This window comes from Malaclemys terrapin, chromosome 7 (genome assembly GCF_027887155.1).
Source record: "Malaclemys terrapin pileata isolate rMalTer1 chromosome 7, rMalTer1.hap1, whole genome shotgun sequence".
NCBI classification, from domain to species: domain Eukaryota; kingdom Metazoa; phylum Chordata; order Testudines; family Emydidae; genus Malaclemys; species Malaclemys terrapin.
This window is the reverse complement of record NC_071511.1, coordinates 18,149,227-18,170,090: the sequence shown is the minus strand read 5'-3', so window position 1 is coordinate 18,170,090 and position 20,864 is coordinate 18,149,227. Positions and strand designations below refer to the sequence as shown.

Below are 20,864 nucleotides of genomic sequence, written 5' to 3'. Positions count from 1 at the left end.
CCAGCAATATTTCCGGTGTTCTGTATGATGATTAGCTCACTCTGGCTGCCTGTCTTAGCTTGGATGTCTCGCTTGGCAGAACATGAGTGATGCTGTGTAGTGTATGCCACTTTCTAATGTGTGCCTTCCAGGTTCTGAACTCTAAGTGAACTGCATATAAATGTGTGCAGTATGAGAGAAGGATATTCATACTGTGTACTTCCAATGCAATTCTGCAGCGGAAATTCCTTTCCTTTCTCTCCCCTGGCCATAGCGTTTGTCTCTGTCTCTTTTCTGACAGCCACAGCTATGAAGTATCTTTCCCAGAATGATGCCAGTGTCATTCCATTTGTAGGCCAAGGACCATCAGCATGGTGTAGCTCCCATCCTAGGGACTTGAGCCTCTACCTGCATGATACACTTAACCTTTCTAATTCCTAGCCCCTTACAAACCCTTTCTTTTCTCCAGCCTCATGTTTCTTCCATTACAGCATGAGAAGTTGCTGCTTCTGCGGCTAAATTACTATATCTCATTTACTCCCCATTACTAAATCTTATTTAATCTATTTACTCTGACTCTCTAGGGAACAGGCTTTCATGATTTATGCACAGGTCATAGATTGATTGATTCACATGTACAATCCCATTGGTTTGCTTGGTGGCTTTGCTGACGTTGCTGTGCCCTACATCAAGGATACCTGTCCCAGCAGGGGAAGGAGTTCGTGAGCACTGGCTACAGCAGTGTGCTTGTGCTCTGTGAACTGTCGGCAATGGTGTTTTGTCATATGTGCATCTCCTCCTGGCGAGTGCCCTAACTGGAGTGCTGGGCAAGCATTTGCCCGCGGGGAGTGTGGGTGTTGCATTTATTATGCTGAGATGATGCCCTGTAAGGTTCACGCTGTGGGGTGATAATACTTATTCACCTTTGTAAAGTGCCTAGTAATGCGCTTGCAGTGGCCACCCCTTGATGGTCAGCATATACACGAAGTTACCACACAGCAGGATGTGATAGCATGCTTCAAAGGAGGTTAATTTGAGGTTAGTGTGTCTGGATGGAGCTAATGGGATGGGCTCATATACAGCAGTGGTCACCAACCGGTCGATCACGATCGATTGGTTGATCCTGGAGACTCTCCCAGTCAATCGCGATCTCTGGCTGCTAAAAGTCCAGCAGTGCAGTGAGGCTACTGCTAAGGCAGGCTGCCTGCCTGCCCCGGCAACATGCTGCTCCTGGAAGTGGCCAGCATGCCCCGGGGAGTGGGTGGGCAGGTGTCTCTGTGTGCTGCAAGCACCGCCTCCGCAGCTCCCATTGGCCGGGAGCGGGGAACTGTGGCCAATGGGAGCTGCAGGGGTGGTGTCTGCAGAGAGGGCAGCACATGGAGCCACGTGCCCCCTCCCCGCACCCCAGGGGCATGTTGGCCCCTTCTGGGAGTGGTGTGGGGCTGGAGCAGGCAGGGAGCCTGCCTTAGCCTTGCTTTGCTACTGCCCGGGAGCCACCTGAGGTAAGTGCCACCCAGCGGGAGCCCACACTGGAGCCAGCACCCCATACCCCCTATTGCATCTGAACCCCCTCTTGCACCCCAACCCACTGCCCCAGCCCTGACTTCCCTCTGAGCCAGCACCCCATACCCCCTCCTGCATCCCAACACACTTCCCCAGCCTGGAGCCTGTTCCTGCACCCAAACTCCCTCCCAGAGCTTCCAGCCCCAGCCCGGAGCCCCCCGCATACTCCGAACCCCTAGGCCCCAGCCCAGAGCCCACACCTCCTCCTGAATCCCAACCCTCTGCCCCAGCCTGGTGAAAGTGAGTGAGGGTGGGGGAGAGCGAGTAACAGAGAGGAGGGGATGGAGTGAGAGGGGCAGGGCTTCAGGGAAGGAGTTGGGCCTCGGGGAAGGGGCGGAGTAGATCCTGGGATGCATTTAAATTCAAAAAGTGATCTTGTGCGTAAAAAGTTGGGCGACCACTGCTATACAGTGACATGCATGAACTGCATCATGAGCTCTTGGGATAGGATGTTACCGCAGTCAATGGAGAGAGAGTGGGTGCAGTCACACTAAAGCCTAGCAAGGCTGTGGGGCTAAATTGTGCTTCATTCTGTATACGAAGTGGCATATAGCTGCACCACCGCAAGAGGACTGAGAGCCCAGGGAATTAGTTGGGCCCCAGAGAGGCATAATTCCTTCCGTACTATCGCCTTTCTTCCCAGGGGTAGTAATTTGCTGCTGGTTCTGACTAGCTCCGCTCCACACCATCTCAGCTGTGTGGGTCAATGCGTTCTGGGATGGAGCCCAAGTTCCTTCCATTCCCCACCCCTTTCCCTCTGCTCCTGCTTCTGGCTGTGCAGGTGGAGCAGCCTCAGCCATGCAACCCCTGCTTTCCCCACCATGCCTGCAGCAGAGATGTGGGAAGGCTGAACAGGACATGGGAGAGCATCTTGTTCCCCACTTGTACTTCAGTGCAGCTGTATGGGGCAGACTATGGTCTAGTCCTCAATAATGGTGACTATTATGCATTCATTGTGTCTCCTTATTGACTGACTGTATTTCTCACCCTCACATCATCACACGCAAGTCCTTGATCGCCAGCTCGGAGCACAGATTGCTTCTTCCAGAAGCAACGCCATTAGTACTCCGCTGATCAAGCGGTTGGAGAGTGTGGTGCATCAGTGATGCAATCAATAGCTCCCTGCTCAATTAGACATGTGCACATACACATGTCTGAGACTGTCCTCCAATTAAGAGTGTAACAGGAGGCAGTTCCAGGTCTCTGAGCTGCTATGCAGCGTACTTTCAATGAGCAAGAACCAGCTTTTCCACCCTTAGAACATGATAGGTGACACAATCAGTCATATTTAACCTTCGACAAAGGAGGCTCTAAAATCTGCCTGTATTTAAAATGTCCTTAATAGAAATCATGTTACTATCCATGTGAGCTGGTCATGGAGTCCCACAGGGTAGAGTAAATCTACATGTCGTATCTGTTCATTATGGCTAAGGCTACGATTATGTCATGGATATTTATAGTACAAGTCAGGGACAAAATAAACAAAAAATCACAGAAGCCGTGACCTGTCCCTGACTTTTACTAAAAACATCCCTGACAAAATGGGGTGGGAGGAGGGTCTAGCATCCTGCCTCTCCCTGCAACGGCTGGCAGCTGCAAGGGACCCCATTGCCCAGTGGCTCTGAGGGGTCTCCCTGCTGCCCTGCAGGGCTGGGAGCTGCAGGGGGTTTTCCGCTGCCTGTGGCTGCAGGGGAGCTGTTTGGGGGGAGAGAGAGGCCAGAGGCAGAGGCTGGGGAGCTGCGGTGGGCTCCCAGCCGGTCCGCGGCCACTGAGCAGCTCCGGGGTCCCTCTGGCATTGTCATCGGCAGCTGGGAGCTGTGGGGTCCCTCTGCCACTGGCGGCGGTGGCTGGGAACTGTGGGAGAGGAGGCCCCAGCTGCTCACGATGGCTGAGCCACTGAAGGGGGGACCCCTGCCAGCGGCGGCAGCTGGGCAGCTCAAGGGTGGCCGGTCAGTTGTGGGGGGGTAGCTGGGCTGCGGTAGCTGGGCTGGTGCCGGGTACCCCCCTTGTCAGCAGCGACTGGTCAGCTGCGGGGCCCCCAATCTCATGGAGGTTGCGGAAAGTCACGGATTCTGTGACTTCCGCAACTTCCGTGACATAATCTTAGTCTTAGTTACGGCCCCATGTGTAGGCTAAGCAGTGAGAAGTCTCCACAGCAGCTTGTGCGCTATTTTTTGAGATTGGGAAGGGAAGGAGAAATGATTGGGGTTTTGAATACGTAATCAGCTAGATCTTTTTTTGCCTTGGAAGGAATGTCCTTTTATATTGCCATGGCGAAATATTAGTGCAACAGCCCATTTAATGATTCTTTCATCAAGAATAAGCCCCAGGCATTAGAATATAGGGTCGCCTTTAACTGTCAGCCCCATCCCAAGAGCCAGCTGCCAGTGGAGGTTTTTCCTTGAGACCCTCAAATATGCATGGGACAAATCTGGACAAAAGGTCAATCCCAGCCCTGCTGTAAGAAGGTCTGATAGAGTAACAATTGGCGGTAGCATGAACTAGTCACCTTCATTGACTTTTGTGCCATTGTGCCCACTGAGAGCAGGGCTGGATTTAGCCTGTATCTCTGGATTTTCATCCATCATGTCACTTTCAATCTTTCTATCCCTGATGTTATTTTATCTTATCCCTCAGTTCTCCCCACTCCATCCATCCACAGAACTGTTCTAATCCACAGTGTTTAATTCCAGTCACCCTCCAGAATTGCAATAGTTTATGCGAACACAAACCACTATACCACAAACCATTACTTCATTAGAAGGAATGCCTAGAGGTCACACCAGATTTACCTGTCCTGAGATCTTGTGGTGGGAGCTAATTCTATCCCATTGTTATTGTTGTGCTTCAGTCAGGACTGTAAACTCTCTCTGAGCAGAAGAACCACGTCCCTTTGTATCGGGGGTAGCCGTGTTAGTCTGTATCCACAAAAACAACGAGGAGTCCGGTGGCACTTTAAAGACTAACCGATTTATTTGGGCCTAAGCTTTCATGGGTAAAAACCCCACTTCTTCAGATGCATCAGACCCTTACTCTATGTTTGCTCCAACAACACTCTAGAGTTGGAAGTCCAATCTGACAGACTGCATGACCCATGGGATCTTTTCTGAAATTAAGTAGGCTTAATAGAAATAAATGAAACAAACAAGAAAACTACCCCTCCACGTATAGTATTCCACAGTTTGCCACAGTCAGTCAGTCTGTTACTCTGCCCTCCACCCCCAGTCTTCTTCTGAAGCATCAGGTTTGGGCAGGATGCTGGACTTGATAGAGTAAGGGCCTGGTCCAATATTGCGAATCTTATGTTGCTTGGTGTCATTGCTGGGAAGAAATAGAACGGGTCCAGAGGCTGTGCGAGAGAACCCAAATGAAAGGTGGAAACCAAAGTTTTTAGAAATTGGAGCAGAACTCTGGCTCTGTGTAGAGCATCACAAAAATGAATAGCTAAAAGTAGACCTCCATCCCATGTGTGCACATAATGGCTCTGAATCCTTCGGAGATGGGTGATCTCAGTTGTTACTGCTGTTAAAGCAACTCATTGCGGGTTCATTAGTTTTGGCAGCCAGATGGAGGTAGGAGTAGCATCTGGCGGATGGACTGAGCAAGCCCTGGAACATACTGTGAACGTCTAATTATTAGTAAGTTCCAAGCAAGTGCAGCTGGAGGGTGCCAATCGCCCTATGTTAATATAACTGCAAGGCTAAGATGGGAGCAGGCTAGGGGAAAGGTTCATCTTTGCCCTTTAAATGACATTTTGTTGGTTATTCCATATGAAGAAGAGAATTCTAGAAATTTAGAGATGGAAAATTCCTTTTTAGATCCCGTCTAGTCACTTTGCCTCTCCATGCCTTGCTTTACTTCTCTCTGAAATGGATATAACGTATCACCTTTCTCACAGAGCTGTAACAAGGCTTCATTCATTAATAAGATTTATATTAATAACTTTACATCAAGTCTCTAAGCACTTAACAAAGGAGGTCAGTTTCATGATCTCCATTTTACAGATGGGGAAACTGAGGCACAGAGCAGGGACTGGCATGACTTGCCATGGTCACCCATTGGCAAAGGTGAGATTAGAACCCTGGTCTACGGAGTTCTAGTCCTGTGTGTTCTCCATTAAACTACACTACCTCCCCTATAATACGCCTCCTCCCCTATAATACATCTCTACCCCGATATAACACTACTCGAAATAAAACAAATTTGGATAGAACGCGGTAAAGCAGCGCTCCGGGGGGGGCGGGGCTGCGCACTCTGGCAGATCAAAGCAAGTTGGATATAACGCCGTTTCACCTATAATGCGGTAAGATTTTTTTGGCTCCCGAGGATAGCATTATATTGGGGTACAGGTATACATTATTATATTATTAAGGCACTGTGTAGCGTTCTGGCACTCTTTTTTTAAAAATGCTCCCATCCTGTGGTGTTTGTTTTTTTCTGCTAAAGTACCTAGTTATTCAGTGGGAATCTTCCTGCAGGACAGGAGCAATGTTCAAGTGTTAAGGCCAGTACAATTTTTTTTTTTTTTTTTAAACGGAGGAGACTTACTCTTATGAGTATGTTTAAAATGTCTTTTTAATAGTTTAGAGCTTGGTGAAAGCATCCTGCCCTCAGTGCTTGCATAGTAAACTAATTAATGGGAACGGCACGCTCAGCTCAAAGGTGATATATGGCCCTGAGTGAGATGACCAAGGTGGCCACTTCCAAAGCTGAGTCTTCGGGCGATTTGAAGGCTGATTGAAACTGGAAATGTTAACTGGAATTGGAGGAGGGGACATGCATAGTGGGATCAGAACAGCTCTTTTTGTTTTACGGTCTACTAACCCTTCATCTTTCTGTCGCCCGATGGAGACAGAGTCCAGTTTCCAGGACTTAAATCAGAGCAGAGTCCAGTAAATATTTTCAAACCTGCAGGAGCCCCAGTGTGCTCCAGGGGGCTGAAGCCCTGAGCTCTGGGAAATAGTCTGTGAGAACTTAAGCCCTGCCAGTTACCATGAGTGCTCCGAGGCTTAGCCATCCTGTCAGTGCAGCAGTCTGCACTGAATAGTGCCAGGGGTGGCAGTTTAGTCAGCCATATTAGGTAAAATGTTTCTTCTTGTGCTCTTTGAAAAATGCAAGCGGGACCCCATGCAGCTGGAATCCGATACAACCCCCCCCAAAAAACTGTAGGGGGTAAGGTTTGGAGCCAGAACAGTCAGTGTGGCTGAGCTGGCGGAAAACTGGTGCAGAAATCTTGGGGTGGAAATTTAGCTGCTCCTCCCATTCCGGAGAGTGGTGGCAGCTTCATTCCACTAGTGGTGAGTAGAGAGCCGGTTCTGCCTGAGAAATGTTGGGAGCATAACCAGATTGTCCAGAGCATGCTTTGATTCAATACACCAGCCCTTCAGCTTCCACAGGTAGGGCTGCTATGGAGCCTGGGTAGAAATGAAGCTTGAAGGAGGACAAGCACTTTGGGGTGAATTCCCATCTTCTCTTTCCCTCAGGACACCCTTAGCTCTCTGTGTCATCTTGAGTGTATGTGAACAGCAAATAATGTAACTACTGCGTGGAGTTTGCAGCTTTGCTTTTCCAGGCCAAAATAAAAAATAGACTTTACAGCATATTTTTTCCACTGAAATTGCTGGAATTACATGAATGGAAGGACCTTCATTCCCGCAACTTGAGGGATGCAATGCACTTGGGGTTTTCCCTTGGCACCCTTGTCGAGAGCATCAGAGGGACTTCTCTTTGCTTTGTAAGGGGAAATGGACAGAACATAATGACCTATGGGAGGCTATTGCCACCACTAACAGTAGATTTGGCAAGAAAGTTGTCTTGGATGCTCAATTTACCATTATAATTGGAGGGAATAAAATCCAGGAATCATTACCGTGGAAGTCTAGAAGAACAGGCTAGAGCAGTGGTTTTCAAAGCCAATCCGACGCTTGTTCAGGGAAAGCCCCTGGCGGGCCGGGCCAGTTTTTTACCTGCCGCGTCCGCAGGTTTGGCCGATCGCGGCTCCCACTGGCCGCGGTTCGCTGCTCCAGGCCAATGGCGGCTGCGGGAAGGGCGGCCAGCACATCCCTCGGCCTGCGCCACTTCCCACAGCCCCCATTGGTCTGGAGCAGTGAACTGCGGCCAGTGTGAGCCGCGATCGGCCGAACCTGTGGACGCAGCAGGTAAACAAACTGGCCCGACCTGCCAGGGGCTTTCCCTGAACAAGCGGCGGACCGGCTTTGAGAAACCAGTGGGCCAGAGCATGTACCATCCATCTCTAACAATATAACTAAGAAAACATCAAGAAGCAGTGCCATCACGGTAATACTGAGTGACTGGAAAAGAAGATCAGAGTGCAGTGTAGTGTGTGAAGTCTCTGACTGAAAATAAGTGCTTTTTTTTAAAAAGCAAACCTTGGAAATTTTATAAATCTGAGATGATTATTCAACCTATTGTGTCTGTGATGGAAACTCGGAGAATTGCTAATGGCAAACTTGAAGGAGAATCTAGGACTAGAAGAGCAATGAAGGCTCCACAGGAAAAATGGAAAATTGTCTTAACGAACGAAGCTATTTATGAGCATAATGCATTATCTGTCCACCTTAGTGTTTCCCCCCGTCCACTTTTCCTAGTTTGCTCCTTTCCAACCTAGAGAGCCCAATCCATAGGTGCTTCTCTTCAGCCCACCTCCTTGGACCTGCTGTTGGGAGGGCAGGTTTGCTCTGCTGTAAGTTCTGCACTGGTTGGTGTAGCTAACTTGCTGTTCTAGAATTTAGCCTGTCTCTTAGGGCAAGTATACCCTACAAAATTAAGTCAACCTAAGTTATGTCAATGTACAGCCACCACAGTAATTGAGTCAGTTTTACATGTCCACACTATGCTCCTTGTGTCTGCAGTGCGCATGCTCGTCAGGAGCACTTGCACCGATTTAACTGCCAATGTGGGGTGTTGTGGGATGGTTTCTGAAAGGCAGCAATAGTCGATGTAAGCAACGCAGTGTCTACACTAACACTGCGTCAACTTAAGCTCTACGCTTCTCGTGGAGGTGGAGTTAAGTCGGTGCAGTGGGTGAGTTACACCGGTGGGAGCTACATTTTAGTATAAATGCTTACTGAGGTACATTGATGTAAACTGCCTTACATTGACCTAACTGTAGTGTAGACCAAGCTGTAGCAACTAACTCTCCCAGCTGCAAGGCAGGTGTTAGTTCAGACTTCAATGATTAGAGGAGTCCCCTGTCTAGTGACTGAATTTGCTGCATGCCTCTTTCATGCTACTTTATCTGAGACTATAACTAGGTCCCTTGGGTCCACTCTAGATCACGAAGTTGAGCCAAAAAAAGCAGCTTCCCTCTGTGACTGAGGGGGGGCCAAATCCTCATGCTAACACCCATCCTGAGTAGCTGGACGAGTGCAGGACAGATGTACTAGGGATGGTTGGGAAGCTTCTCTCCCTCCCCCCCCTCCTCGCCCCCCGCACCCTGGAGACTTCCACAAACTCGCTGTGCAGTGAGAGAACGGAGAATTCATGTGCGAGTGGATCCTCTAGCCCTACCTCGTCCCATTTGTGGCATCCCCATACACTGTCTCCTTGTTCACATGGGTTATGCTGCCAGAGATGATTGGGGAGGGGTGTTGCCCCATGTTTACATTGTGAGTTGCTCTGTGCTCCACTTCTGGCTGGACCACATAGAGGTCTGTGAGTCTGCTGCTAACCAAGCTAGGAATTTGAGCTTAGACAGTAGAAGCTCATGGGTTTAAATCTAGAGGTCTCTGGTTCAACCCGCTGCCTGGGACCCACCCAAGGACATTGTGTTATGTATATCTTATGCTGACCATGAGAGAAAGTGACCTGCTCCGAGCTATGCCAGTGAACGCAGAGGGTTCTAAGATGCATCTCTCTATATGTGGGCCATGTAGCCCTAGACCAGGGGTTCTCAACCTTTTTCTCTGTGAGGCCCCCTCAACATACTATTAAAAACTCCACGGCCCACCTCTGCCACAACTGTTTTTCGGCATTTAAAAGCCAGGGCCAGCATTAGGGGGTAATTAGCAGGGCAACGGCCTGGACCCCATGCCACATGGGTCTCCGCAAAGCTAAGTTGCTCAGGCTTCAGCTTCCCCCCCTGGGTGGTGGGGCTCAGAGTCCCAGACTTCAGCCCCATGCAGTGGGGCTTCAGCTTTCTGCCCTGGGCCCCAGCAAATCTAGAGCTGGCCCTGCTTGGCAGCCCCCCATAAACCTGCTCGTGGCCCCCCAGGGGGCCCCGGACCTCTGGTTGAGGACCACTGCCCTATACAATGAGGGATATTCTTGACAGTTGACCTCCTAGGACAGTCTCTTTCTGTCAGGCTGGACACCCAGGATGGCTGTGTAAAAGGTGTTTTCGTGACAGTGGCTGATGCACTGGGGATTGAACCAGGGACCTCCAGAGCTATAAACAAGAACTGCTACATTTCGAACTAAAGAGACAGGACTCTCTAGGTAGGACCACAGCATAGAATCATAGAATATCAGGGTTGGAAGAGATCTCAGGAGGTCATCTAGTCCAATCCCCTGCTCAAAGCAGGACCAGCCCCAACTAAATCATCCCAGCCAGGGCTTTGTCAAACCGGGCCTTAAAAACCTCTAAGGATGGAGATTCCACCGCCTCCCTAGGTAACCCATTCCAGTGCTTCACCACCCTCCTAGTGAAATAGCGTTTCCTAATATCCAACCTAGACCTCCCCCACTGCAACTTGAGACCATTGCTTCTTGTTCTGTCATCCGCCACCACTGAGAACAGCCGAGCTCCATCCTCTTTGGAACCCCCCTTCAGGTAGTTGAAGGCTGCTGTCAAATCCCCCCTCACTCTTCTCTTCTGCAGACTAACTAATCCCAGTTCCCTCAGCCTCTCCTCGTAAGTCATGTGCCCCAGCCCCCTAATCATTTTTGTTGCCTTCCGCTGGACTCTCTCCAATTTGTCCACATCCCTTCTGTAGTGGGGGGACCAAAACTAGATGCAGTACTCCAGGTGTGGCCTGACCAGTGCTGAATAGAGGGGAATAATCACTTCCCTCGATCTGCTGGCAATGCTCCTACTAATACAGCCCAATATGCTGTTGGCCTTCTTGGCAACAAGGGTACACTGCTGACTCATATCCAGCTTCTCGCCCAGGTCGCTTTCTGCAGAACTGCTGCTTAGTCAGTCGGTCCCCAGCCGGTAGCAGTGCATGGGATTCTTCCTTCCTAAGTGCAGAACTCTGCACTTGTCCTTATTGAACCTCATCCGATTTCTTTTAGCCCAATCCTCCAATTTGTCTAGGTCACTCTGTACCCCCTTCCCTATCTTCCAGCGTATCTACCTCTCTCCCCAGCTTAGTGACATCTGCGAACTTGCTGAGGGTGCAATCCATCCCATCATCATCCAGATCATTAATAAAGATGTTGAACAAAACCGGCCCCCGGACCGACCCCTGGGGCACTCCGCTTCATACCGGTTGCCAACTAGACATTGAGCCGTTGATCACTATCCATTGAGCCCCACAATCTAGCCAGCTTTCTATCCACCTTATAGTCCATTCATCCAATCCATACTTCTTTAACTTGCTGGGAAGAATACTGTGGGAGACCGTATCAAAAGCTTTGCTAGAGTCAAGATATATCATATCCACAGAGCCAGTTATCTCCTCATAGAAGGCAATCAGGTTGGTCAGGCATGACTTTCCCTTGGTGAATCCATGTTGACTGTTCCTGATCACCTTCCTCTCCTCCAAGTGATCATCTGTTGATCAAGCACAGAGAGGGACCTGGAACACACATTTACCAGAGAGTTACATTGGCTTTTAGCCAAACCTAGGGACAGATACAGGTACCTCAGTCTCAGTGGCTGGATTACCTGGGTATATTTTCCTTTGAAATTTGGTACTCTACTGATCAGTCTGAGAATTGAAGGTTTGGGAATAGGACCTCTCTGTGCCTCAGGTTATCAGTCTCTGGTGGATGGAGTAATACTTTCCCACCTTGCAAAGGGGTTGTGTGAACCAAGGGATGTTGATGAAGCATTTTGGGACCCCATCCGAGAATAGCTTTTTAAAATATTGCATGTGAATGCAAAGTGATGGACTGTGTGTTGGACAATACATTGCTGGAACGTCCCCCCTCTATTTTTGGCACAAACTTGCCGTTAAAATTGTCATTAATCATGACTTTGTTAATAGCCAAGTGGAGCGTGAGATTCAGAGAAGATTTAGACACAGAAATTATAAGTCTGCCTCACTGGCTGACTGAAATTTTGCCAAGTTGGTGCGTGGGGGGAAAAAGAGCGGAATGCCAAATTTGTGTAGTTAGAAACCCTCCCACCAAACTGACTGGTGTCTGCTTCCTAGACAACTAGAGATACCAGACGAGGCAGGCACCAATTCACCATGACACTCCTAGGGGTCATTATCAGAATTCTCCTATTATGAGGTTATGATGTATTGTATTGGTTACGAACACTGATGAAATACATTCAGCTTTCCTGTTATATCAGGCACACTGCTATGACTTGCACCTTTTGCTGTATATAGAGAGGCTGCACTGTGTTACTGAAGTGTAATTCTCCCCTTGCAGGCCACACATTTTTTTTAAAGGCCTGGATATCATTACAACACTGGTGCCCAAACTGTGGGGTGTGCCCCACTAGGGGGGCATGGCAAGGCCCGAGCCAGTCCCCACAGGGGGAGGGAAGGGAGCACCATAGACGTGAGGAGATTATGGATGTTGGTAGCACGAGATGTGATGACCAGCTATCCCGTCAACAGATCTGCACATCTGAGGTTTCACATTCATTTAGCTCTGGGTATAATAAATGCATCCAATGAAGTAACACTTTTATGGATATTTGTTATGAGACCTCACATTTCATTCTAATCAGCCATGCACAGCAGGAACAGCTTGAATCCAGAACACATGCTATGAATGACAATCAAGTAGTTAATCAAATGCTGCACTGGCTTTAGTGAAGGTGACAAGGCTGAGTTCAGACCTATTTTGTTAGGCAGAAGGGATAGTAGCAGATTTACTCAGTGGAAGATGACTGTATCAGTTTGGTTGATAGTATCCACTTGTGAATTAAACTCCTCTTTGAATTGTTCATGTTTCCCCAGGAAGGATCAGCACCTCCTTTCCCCGGTGAATTGCTGGTATCTAGTTTTGACCCAGACTCGGCGAGAGAGCAGAGACCATGCTACCCTGAATGACATCTTCATGAACAATGTCATTGTCCGCCTCTCGCAGATCAGCGAAGACGTCATCAGGCTCTTTAAGAAGGTAAGCAAAGCAATGGGCAGTTTTTATTAAGGAGCCATTCTTAGTTTTTCACAGAGCAATGCAACTTCCTATGAGATTGTGCACAAACTAGAGATCCATTGAAGATGGGAGAGTGATAGTTTGAACCTACTTTAGATTTTGGGATTGAGATCAGCTGTGAAGTGGGGATAGTAATAGTGGGGATAGCAATAGTCACTATGGTAAAGCAATCTGAAATTCTTACATGAAAAATGCAAAACTCTTCATATTAGAAATAGTGTGGATGTGGGAACTGTAAAATATCTTGCTTTTGCAGGAGCTAAAGAAACCTGCAGTGAAATTCCAGCCCTATTGAAGTACTGGACTTGAGAGAGTACTGCCATTGACTTGAGAGACCAGGGCTACACCTCTTAGAGATATTTCCAGAAACAAGAAGTGGAGGAATCTGGGAATTGAGACTCCCCAGTTCTCTTTCTAAATTCCTGACCAAAATTTTCTTTAGTGCATCCACTAAACCAATCCCAGATACAAATGCATGCACACTGGACCTGTCTGATGGCCTTCTGCAGAGCTTATGGTCTGGGCACAAGTGTAGTATCTTATTTTCCACACTGTGTGGCTGGCTATTTACATGTGAGTGAATAGGATCAGTTCCTTGCCCATAAAGTCTCCTCTCGCTTTAACAGAGTTGGACTGTATTGACATTGCTCCAATCTCAATTTGGTTTAGGCTGGGTTTGAGGTTTCAGGCTAGTTCTAGTGTCAAGGTTAGGATTCAGGTTCAAATATTTGGATTTGACATTCCCAAAATGTCAAGCTGGCCTTATGAGATTCCAGCCCAACAATAATCTCATGGGATCAGATGGTCTTGTGAGCTTTCTGACCATCCTAAATGGTGGGAATCTGGTAGGATGAGCAATTATCATTAAACTTCTGCTGCCATGGACCAAAATCTCCTGAAAACTGGCCATTCTTATGATATTTCAGCCATATCTGGGTCTAAACTGTAACACTTCTGATTTTGGATCTGACCTAGAACTGAAATCCTAAGGGCAAGTTTGATTCTGGTGGCCTGAAATTGAACATCCTTCTCCTTTTTCTGCCCCATAACTGCCTTGAAGGGTCTTGGATTCAAGGGTCCAGTTTTTGCCTAATTCAGAGTTAAGTAGGACTAAAAAGGAACTATTTACAATTTACTTTTACAAATTTCCCTTCTCCCCAGTTGGTCCCAGTGTGTATCTTTGGATGGCATATCTCATTTTAAATCACAGTAGCACATGTCTGTGCTTGAATGGTGACTAAACAAGGGCCTAGTGTTTCAAATATTTCAATCTTTTACCTAGCCAAGGTGATAAAATATTTTGCTGAGTAGACAATGTTCCATTTCTTTTCCTTTATTTAGACTTAATGGTACAAGTACTTACTTTGTGTAGAAATGGTTCCTTTCCCCACTCTCCAGTCCTTTTGCCGACAGAAATAAAGTAGCATTGTCTCCATCTCTAGCCTGTCAAAGCCAGCACCTGCTTTTAATCAGAAGGAAGCTGCACAATTGAGTTGTGGAGTCGTGTGATTTCACTTGCATTTGTCCCTGGAGGTTTAAATCACAGTAGGACTCACATGTCCATAGAAATAATGACCAGCTAAATCACTGAAAAGGCTTATTTTGTGTCGTCATTTGCCACTAACGTATATCAGGAGGCTGACAATTTAGAGGATAAGCGTTATGCTTTAACCCCCTGTGTACTGTTTCAGACAGAATCTTTAGAACTGAGTTGAGGGTTTTCACTTTTGTCAGTGTTTTGATGAGGTAGTTTAGGCACTGATGAATATCCCAGAAATGAGAACTGGAAAATACCTATTAGATCATCCAATCTAGCCCTGCAGCCAACATGATTGTTCCCTAAAATGTATTTTCCCGTGTTTTGTCCAGTGTAGCTTTGAATATCTCAACTGATGTCACTTCCAGTCCTTATCCTGGGGAGAGCATGTCATAGGCTATATTAATAGATGAGTGTCATGCAAATAAGCCAGCACCAGAAGGGTTAAAGGCATCCCTAATTGTTCTTCAGCCGTTTAGTTTTGCTGTAGATTGCTCTTTGATGATAAATTATGGTAACATTTGTTTCCAAGATGTCACTTTGAATTCCCCCAGTCCAGGATTTATTAATGGATTGTGACACACTGGATGCATAGAGGAACTGGAAGGTTTTGTGACTTCTCCCATTACAAGTGTATATTGAGCTCTCATTATGTAAATAGAAACTATTGCAGTAAAGAGAGGGATGTATAATTGCTGAGCTATCAGGACATGCATAATTGAGTTGCATTTGATCATCACAATGGTAATTTGCCAACAAAGGTCCTGAGAGGTGCTGAGTTCCTTAACCTCCTACTGACTTCAGTTGAGCTCCCGTCAGGATCATCAGCCAGTAAACTGTGGCTTTGTATTTTGTTGTTCTCCACTGAAGATCTTTATCCTTCCAATGGTAGATAGGTTTCTGCATGGCTAGCCCAAGGAATGGCCCACTGGCTTACCCAAGCCGGAGGGAAATGGGAACTTTGGAGACACTGAGCTGGTGTTTAAAAGTGTTGGAGTAGGCAGGATTTAAGAGAGCCAACAGATCGCTCAGTTTCACTCCCAAGTTGGTATAAAGGCTCACAATGGCCTCAGCTGTCACATTGAGGGGGAGAGGGAAGTTTAACTTACACTTTTGGAACCTTAGGTAAGATTTGGATTCTGAATTTGGGGCTAAGATTTGAGTTAGTTTTTACTTTTGTCTGAACCGCTTTGTCTTTTCCTAATAAAAATGATCCCATAAAGGCTCATGGGGAGGGAGGTGCAGAATCAGTGTTAATATCCAATACGTCCTTTATCCGGGGACTGTATCCTGCCCTTGCATTGGGCCCACTCTTAGAAGCCTCATTCATCTCTCCCTACTATGATCCAATGATGCTGCTTGTTGTCATTTCCTCCAAAGATGGTTTCTGATTTCACTGCACATCTCTGAACTCTGGAGTCTCCTGGAGAAGTTTAATATCTTGGTTTCTTATATTTATGGCACAGCTTGTTCTCCTGCTCTGCAGTGGAGCCAGTTTGATTCTAACCTTTCTTGCTTGCTGTGATGTTGTCAGGGAGATGGATAATTTGAACCCAGTGAGGATCCATAGATTCTCTAGGACTGAGACTGGAGTTGACTCTTTGGTTCTGGAAGATGGCCTCTCAGTGCATTGCCATGCAGTAACAACCACCCTAGTTGTTGGTAACATTAGGGCACTGTGCAATTCTGTTAGGCATGTCTCTCTCCCATTCTTTCCTCCTGGAACACTCCCTCTTTGACTGAAAGCACTGGGAGCTTTGTTAGCCTTGAACGATGAGGAAAAACTACTTTGAAATCATTCCCTTTCCCAAACCTTAAGCCCCCTTTCTGCTTGCATGTGTGTGTGTGGTGCGTTTTGTTTCTTTTCCTCCTTACCAGGAATTATGAACCCGGAAAAAAACCCAGATGCAAGCTGCTCTCCTCAGGGAGCTGGGTTATAGTGTTGGTTATATAAATCTGTTTGGAGCTCCAGGGACAAGGATGATTCCAAGCATCTTGGCTTTTGATAAGACTTGATGAGGCAGAAAATAATGAGCTTTTGTGCAGCTGGGCTCTGCACCCCCTTGTCACTGGGCGTTTTAGTGAGAGCCAAGGCAAACCAATAGGGCCAGATTTTAAGTTGGTGGAAGTCGACATATCTCCACTGAATTCAGTGGAACTACAACAATTGTATGTCAACAAGATATATCGGTTTATAGCAGCTGGCAGTTTGGCTCAACATGTCCAAATAGGAGACGAGTCTCTCTTGTTTTTAGGGAAGCAGCAGAAATTATTTCTCAAAATCCTTTTATCATCTTAAAGAGAAGTCCTATTTCTTGGAAAGCCATTGTTGTTACTACAGTGGCCCCCAATAAGCAAAAATCCCATTAGGATTCTACAGTAATGGCCTGACACTATAGCTTACAAGGAGAAAGGAAAATTGGAAAAGAGTAAAGAAATTAAAACAAAAGAAAAAAAGGAAACGAGGAAAGGCTTAAAGAAAACCAACCTACTTCAATTCAAAAAGGAAATGGTTAAAGGTTAGAGAGACCAAAATTATTGAAGTGTTGATGAGGATTAAGGATCAGAAAAGGGACAGGAGTTAAAGGGGAAAAAAATACAGCACACGCAATGCAAATTTTGTGTGTGTGTGTGTGTGTGTGTGTGTGTAAAAAGAATAGTCTTGTATTGCATCCTTACTGCCCCCAGTTTGTATGTTGTCTACTTACACGATAAGCTTTTGAGGGCAATCCTCAGTCTTCTTACATGCCTGTAAAATATGTCACATATCCATAGTACTAATTATTATTTTTCAATAACCTTTTGGAAATAGTTGCAGCCTTTTTGCTCAAGCTTTCCAGAAAAATTCAACTCGAGGCAGACCTCAGTCATGGCAAATTTGAGCCCAAATGGTTAAAGTTTGCCAGAGTTCTTTGCCATTGAAAAGAGGGGGTTAACATGGAAAGTGTTAGGCAACCTTTGCAATAGGCATCACCTATAATATAGTACTTCGGGCCGTTACTGTAGGGTAATGCAGTATTTTAATGGAGTGTCAGTTTCCTTTAGAGCAATAGAAGGTGGAGAGAATTACTCTTTCATCTGTAAATAGAGCCTGTTGTGAGCTATGTTGTGGTGGAAGCACCACAATTATTTCTCCCCCCACCACCTCATGTTCATTGGCTTCAGATGCCATTGCATCATTCTGTTGTGACACTTGCATCACTACTCAATGTGGCACAGTCATTTGGGATGGTGTAAAATGGCTGCAGTGGATTCTCTTTGCAAAGGAAAGGGTGATAATCCCAACACGATAGATGTGCGAGAAGGTCTAATCAGCACGATTGATCTCTGTAGTAGGTGGCACAGGTTTCACCCTGCTATAATCGAACCGCTGTATTTAAATTTTATCGCAGCAATTAAGTGAATTATGCACTCTCCTTCACTCGGCAATGCATTAGAATCTGGTGTGGAACCTTCTGCTACAATCTTGACTGTCAATTACAGTGCCTCCTAGCAACCCATTTGAGTTGATTCAGGGGCAGGAGTGACTCAGTATCAGATGACTCTCTGATTCCATGACCACTTTGCCTGCCTTCTATGGGCCTAGTAATCTAAAGCCATGGCACTTGTTATAATCTTCACAATAGTTTACTGCAATCTTAAAACCCAAGCTCGAGGCCTTTCATTAGTTACTCTAAGGCTGGGTAGTGTTGTACTGATGACTTTTATGGCGAAGGAAAAGCCCAAAGGGATATTAAATGTGTCTTGGGATCTTTATAAAAAGACCCAGTAATGATATCGCTTTTCTTGTTGCACTGGTCTGTTAAAGTTACAACGACAAAGGGCAATTGTTCTCTAGTGGATGTGTTTTCTTGTTAGGTAAAATCCATCAGTCCTCCAAAAGTAATAAATTTCACTAGAATGGTTTACAGTCCGGCACACTGCCCGCTGAATAGAGCCGATCGAAAATTTCAAAAGGAAATTTTTTTCCATTGGAAAATACTGATTTGTCAAAATCAACATGTTCCCAATATTTGTTGACTTTTCCTCCCAATTTGGGATAATTTCCCTCCCCCAGAAGTTGAATTTTTTCATATCGGGAATATTTTGTTTTCCAGCCAGCTCTGGTGCTGAACACTGGGATTGTGTGTTCAGGTCCAAACAGAAACATGAATACTTACAATACAAATATCCCAGCGCCACTACTAGGACGGTGACAAGTGCCTTTTGGACACATGAGCGAGCCATTTCATAAGTGGCTTCTGATTATGAGTATCTCCATTTTTAGGTCTCCAACTGTGAGACACACAGTGTTTTTATTTTTTTTTCTATTACTTGTGCCACTGGTTCTACTTCTCTCTGACAACCAAAATATTTCCCTGTTTAAAAAAAAAAAAAAAAAAAAAACTTGCAAGCATGGGCAATGTCAGATTAAAACCGAACCAAAAAAAGGAACTCTTTTGTGTCCAGTGCTTCTTTTAAAAACTAAGAGGCTGCAGTTTTCCTACCCAGAGGTGGCTATATTTCAGCTTGTACATGACTTTGGGATCTGACTGTATAAATTCAGTTTTTATTGATGGGTGGTTTTCAAAAGGTTTTAGTTCAGGTCATAAAGTGGTAGGAATTAGAGATGGGGGGGAAAAAACCTTTTGGATCATCGAATCCATTCCCTGGCTAATAAAGATTTGTGCCCTGCAGTATAATTTCTAGTTCATTGTCAATCATTGTCACTGGGAAGTTATTCTGCAGTCCCCAGAATGTCTTTATCTGAACTTTTAGGAGATGCAAACCTGAGCTGGATTGTTTATCAGGTTTCTGGTACTTCTTTCTTTGACTGAAGCCGAAAATACCACGAGAAAGCCCCATCTCTCTGTATTTCAGTGCATCTGGTCCATGATGGACGCTGGAGGGGCATGCAGTGAAAATGGAAAAAATAATAGGGTGCGGAAGGAAAATGTTAGCTGAACATTTCAGCACCTTCAGAACAGATGGCTGTTCCTACTTCTAGAAACTAGTTCCTGGCTCTAGAAATGGGCCAGGGTTTGAAGAGCTCTGATCTACTTTGTTCATTTTTAATCATCATCTTTGAAAGGTATGGGCATCATCATGTGGTTTAAGTGTAGGGGAGCCAGCCCTCCTGAGTTCTAATCCTGACTCTGAGAATGACTATTAGTGACCAGGGGAGGTCAGTTAACCTCTCTGCATCTGCTTCCCCGCCACTCAGATGAAGACAATGGTGATTACCTCATCTATGGGGTGCAAGAGTCAATTTATTCATGTGTAAAATACTCTCGTATGGTAAGAGCCATCGGGCCAAATTATCCACTTGGCCTGGAGACAAGCTATAAACTAAACGAGTCCCTGTCTGGGAAGTATGTAGTCTCCATGGCATCCTCCCTCCTTCCCCAGGTCCACTGGAATGTTTCTTGGGGAGGTTGGGCTTCATGCATGGAGTATGTGTTTTTTGTTTTCCCGCCCCCATCCTTCTTCCCTCCCATGCAGTCCAGAGTGAGATGATCATTTAAGTGTGCTTCCTGTCCACTGTGGCCCTCCCTAAAGGAAGTGTTCCAGGGGAATGGCCAATGGGAAACTGCAGAGCCGTGTGTGTGTGTGGAGGTGTCCTCAAGCATTGTGGAGGCACATGGCTTCTGTTCAGCCATCCCTGTCCTCTAGCTTATCTGTACTTGCAGAGATGAACTCCCCGCCTACTCCATGAAGGAGGTGAACCCTACCTTTGAGGTACAAAGAGAGAGGAGACTCTGATAAGGGAATATTCCAAGAGTTCCCAGGCTTCTACTCATGCTTGTTCCACATAGGAGATGATTGGGGCCATTATTAGTATTACTGATAGCCTCTTAGTTTATTGCCTTCCTAAGAACAGTTATTGAAGATGATCCAACTTGATCTCCCGTCTGTACAAATCGGTGTCCCCACTTCAGCCTCAGCACATTGTTTTAGTAGATGCCAATGGAGGTTGCTGTCCTAAGAGGGAGAAGTGCTATCGGTGCAGACCCCCAGAAGGGGTTCTGTTCTTCCTCCCCAGCTTCTTAGTCACCACCAATGCAAGGGATGGAAATAAACGTGCTGTTTGTTTTATTAGGATAGAACATAGGGAAAAAATATGTAACAGACACAAACATTGCTGTGCTTGAAATAATAGTGCTATGTTATTCCCTGAGCTGAGATTTAATTACTTGCCGTGACAGTGAAGTGAATTTGGTTATGGTGTGTACTGCATTGTTCTGGATGGAAACCTAATGACGATGTGGTGTCTGCAAATAAGGAAGTGCTTTTTTTTTTTAAATGCTCACTCTCTGTGTTGTCAAGGAGGCCGCACTGCATCGTTGGGTGCTTTTTTCTTTTTTCCCTTGCAGCAGCATTGATTTTAATAAGGGCTCCTAAACTGAACCCATCTCTTGCTCTATCCAAGTAACTGCTTTCTAATAGGAATGGAAGGCATAAATCAGGCAGCTAAATTAAAGGTTGGATTTTTGCAGATGGT

The 20,864-nt window shown here is 46.2% G+C and overlaps 1 protein-coding gene across 2 annotated transcripts in view; it reads left to right on the top strand.

Moving 5' to 3' along the window:
- The window catches only part of SRGAP3 (SLIT-ROBO Rho GTPase activating protein 3), a 220,568-nt gene that overhangs the window by 121,421 nt on the left and 78,283 nt on the right, over positions 1-20,864 (top strand). For both annotated transcript variants that reach the window (XM_054035457.1, XM_054035455.1), the window contains exon 3: positions 12,645-12,807. In XM_054035457.1, coding sequence (XP_053891432.1) covers positions 12,645-12,807 — 163 coding nt within the window. The remainder of the gene's footprint in view (positions 1-12,644; positions 12,808-20,864) is intronic.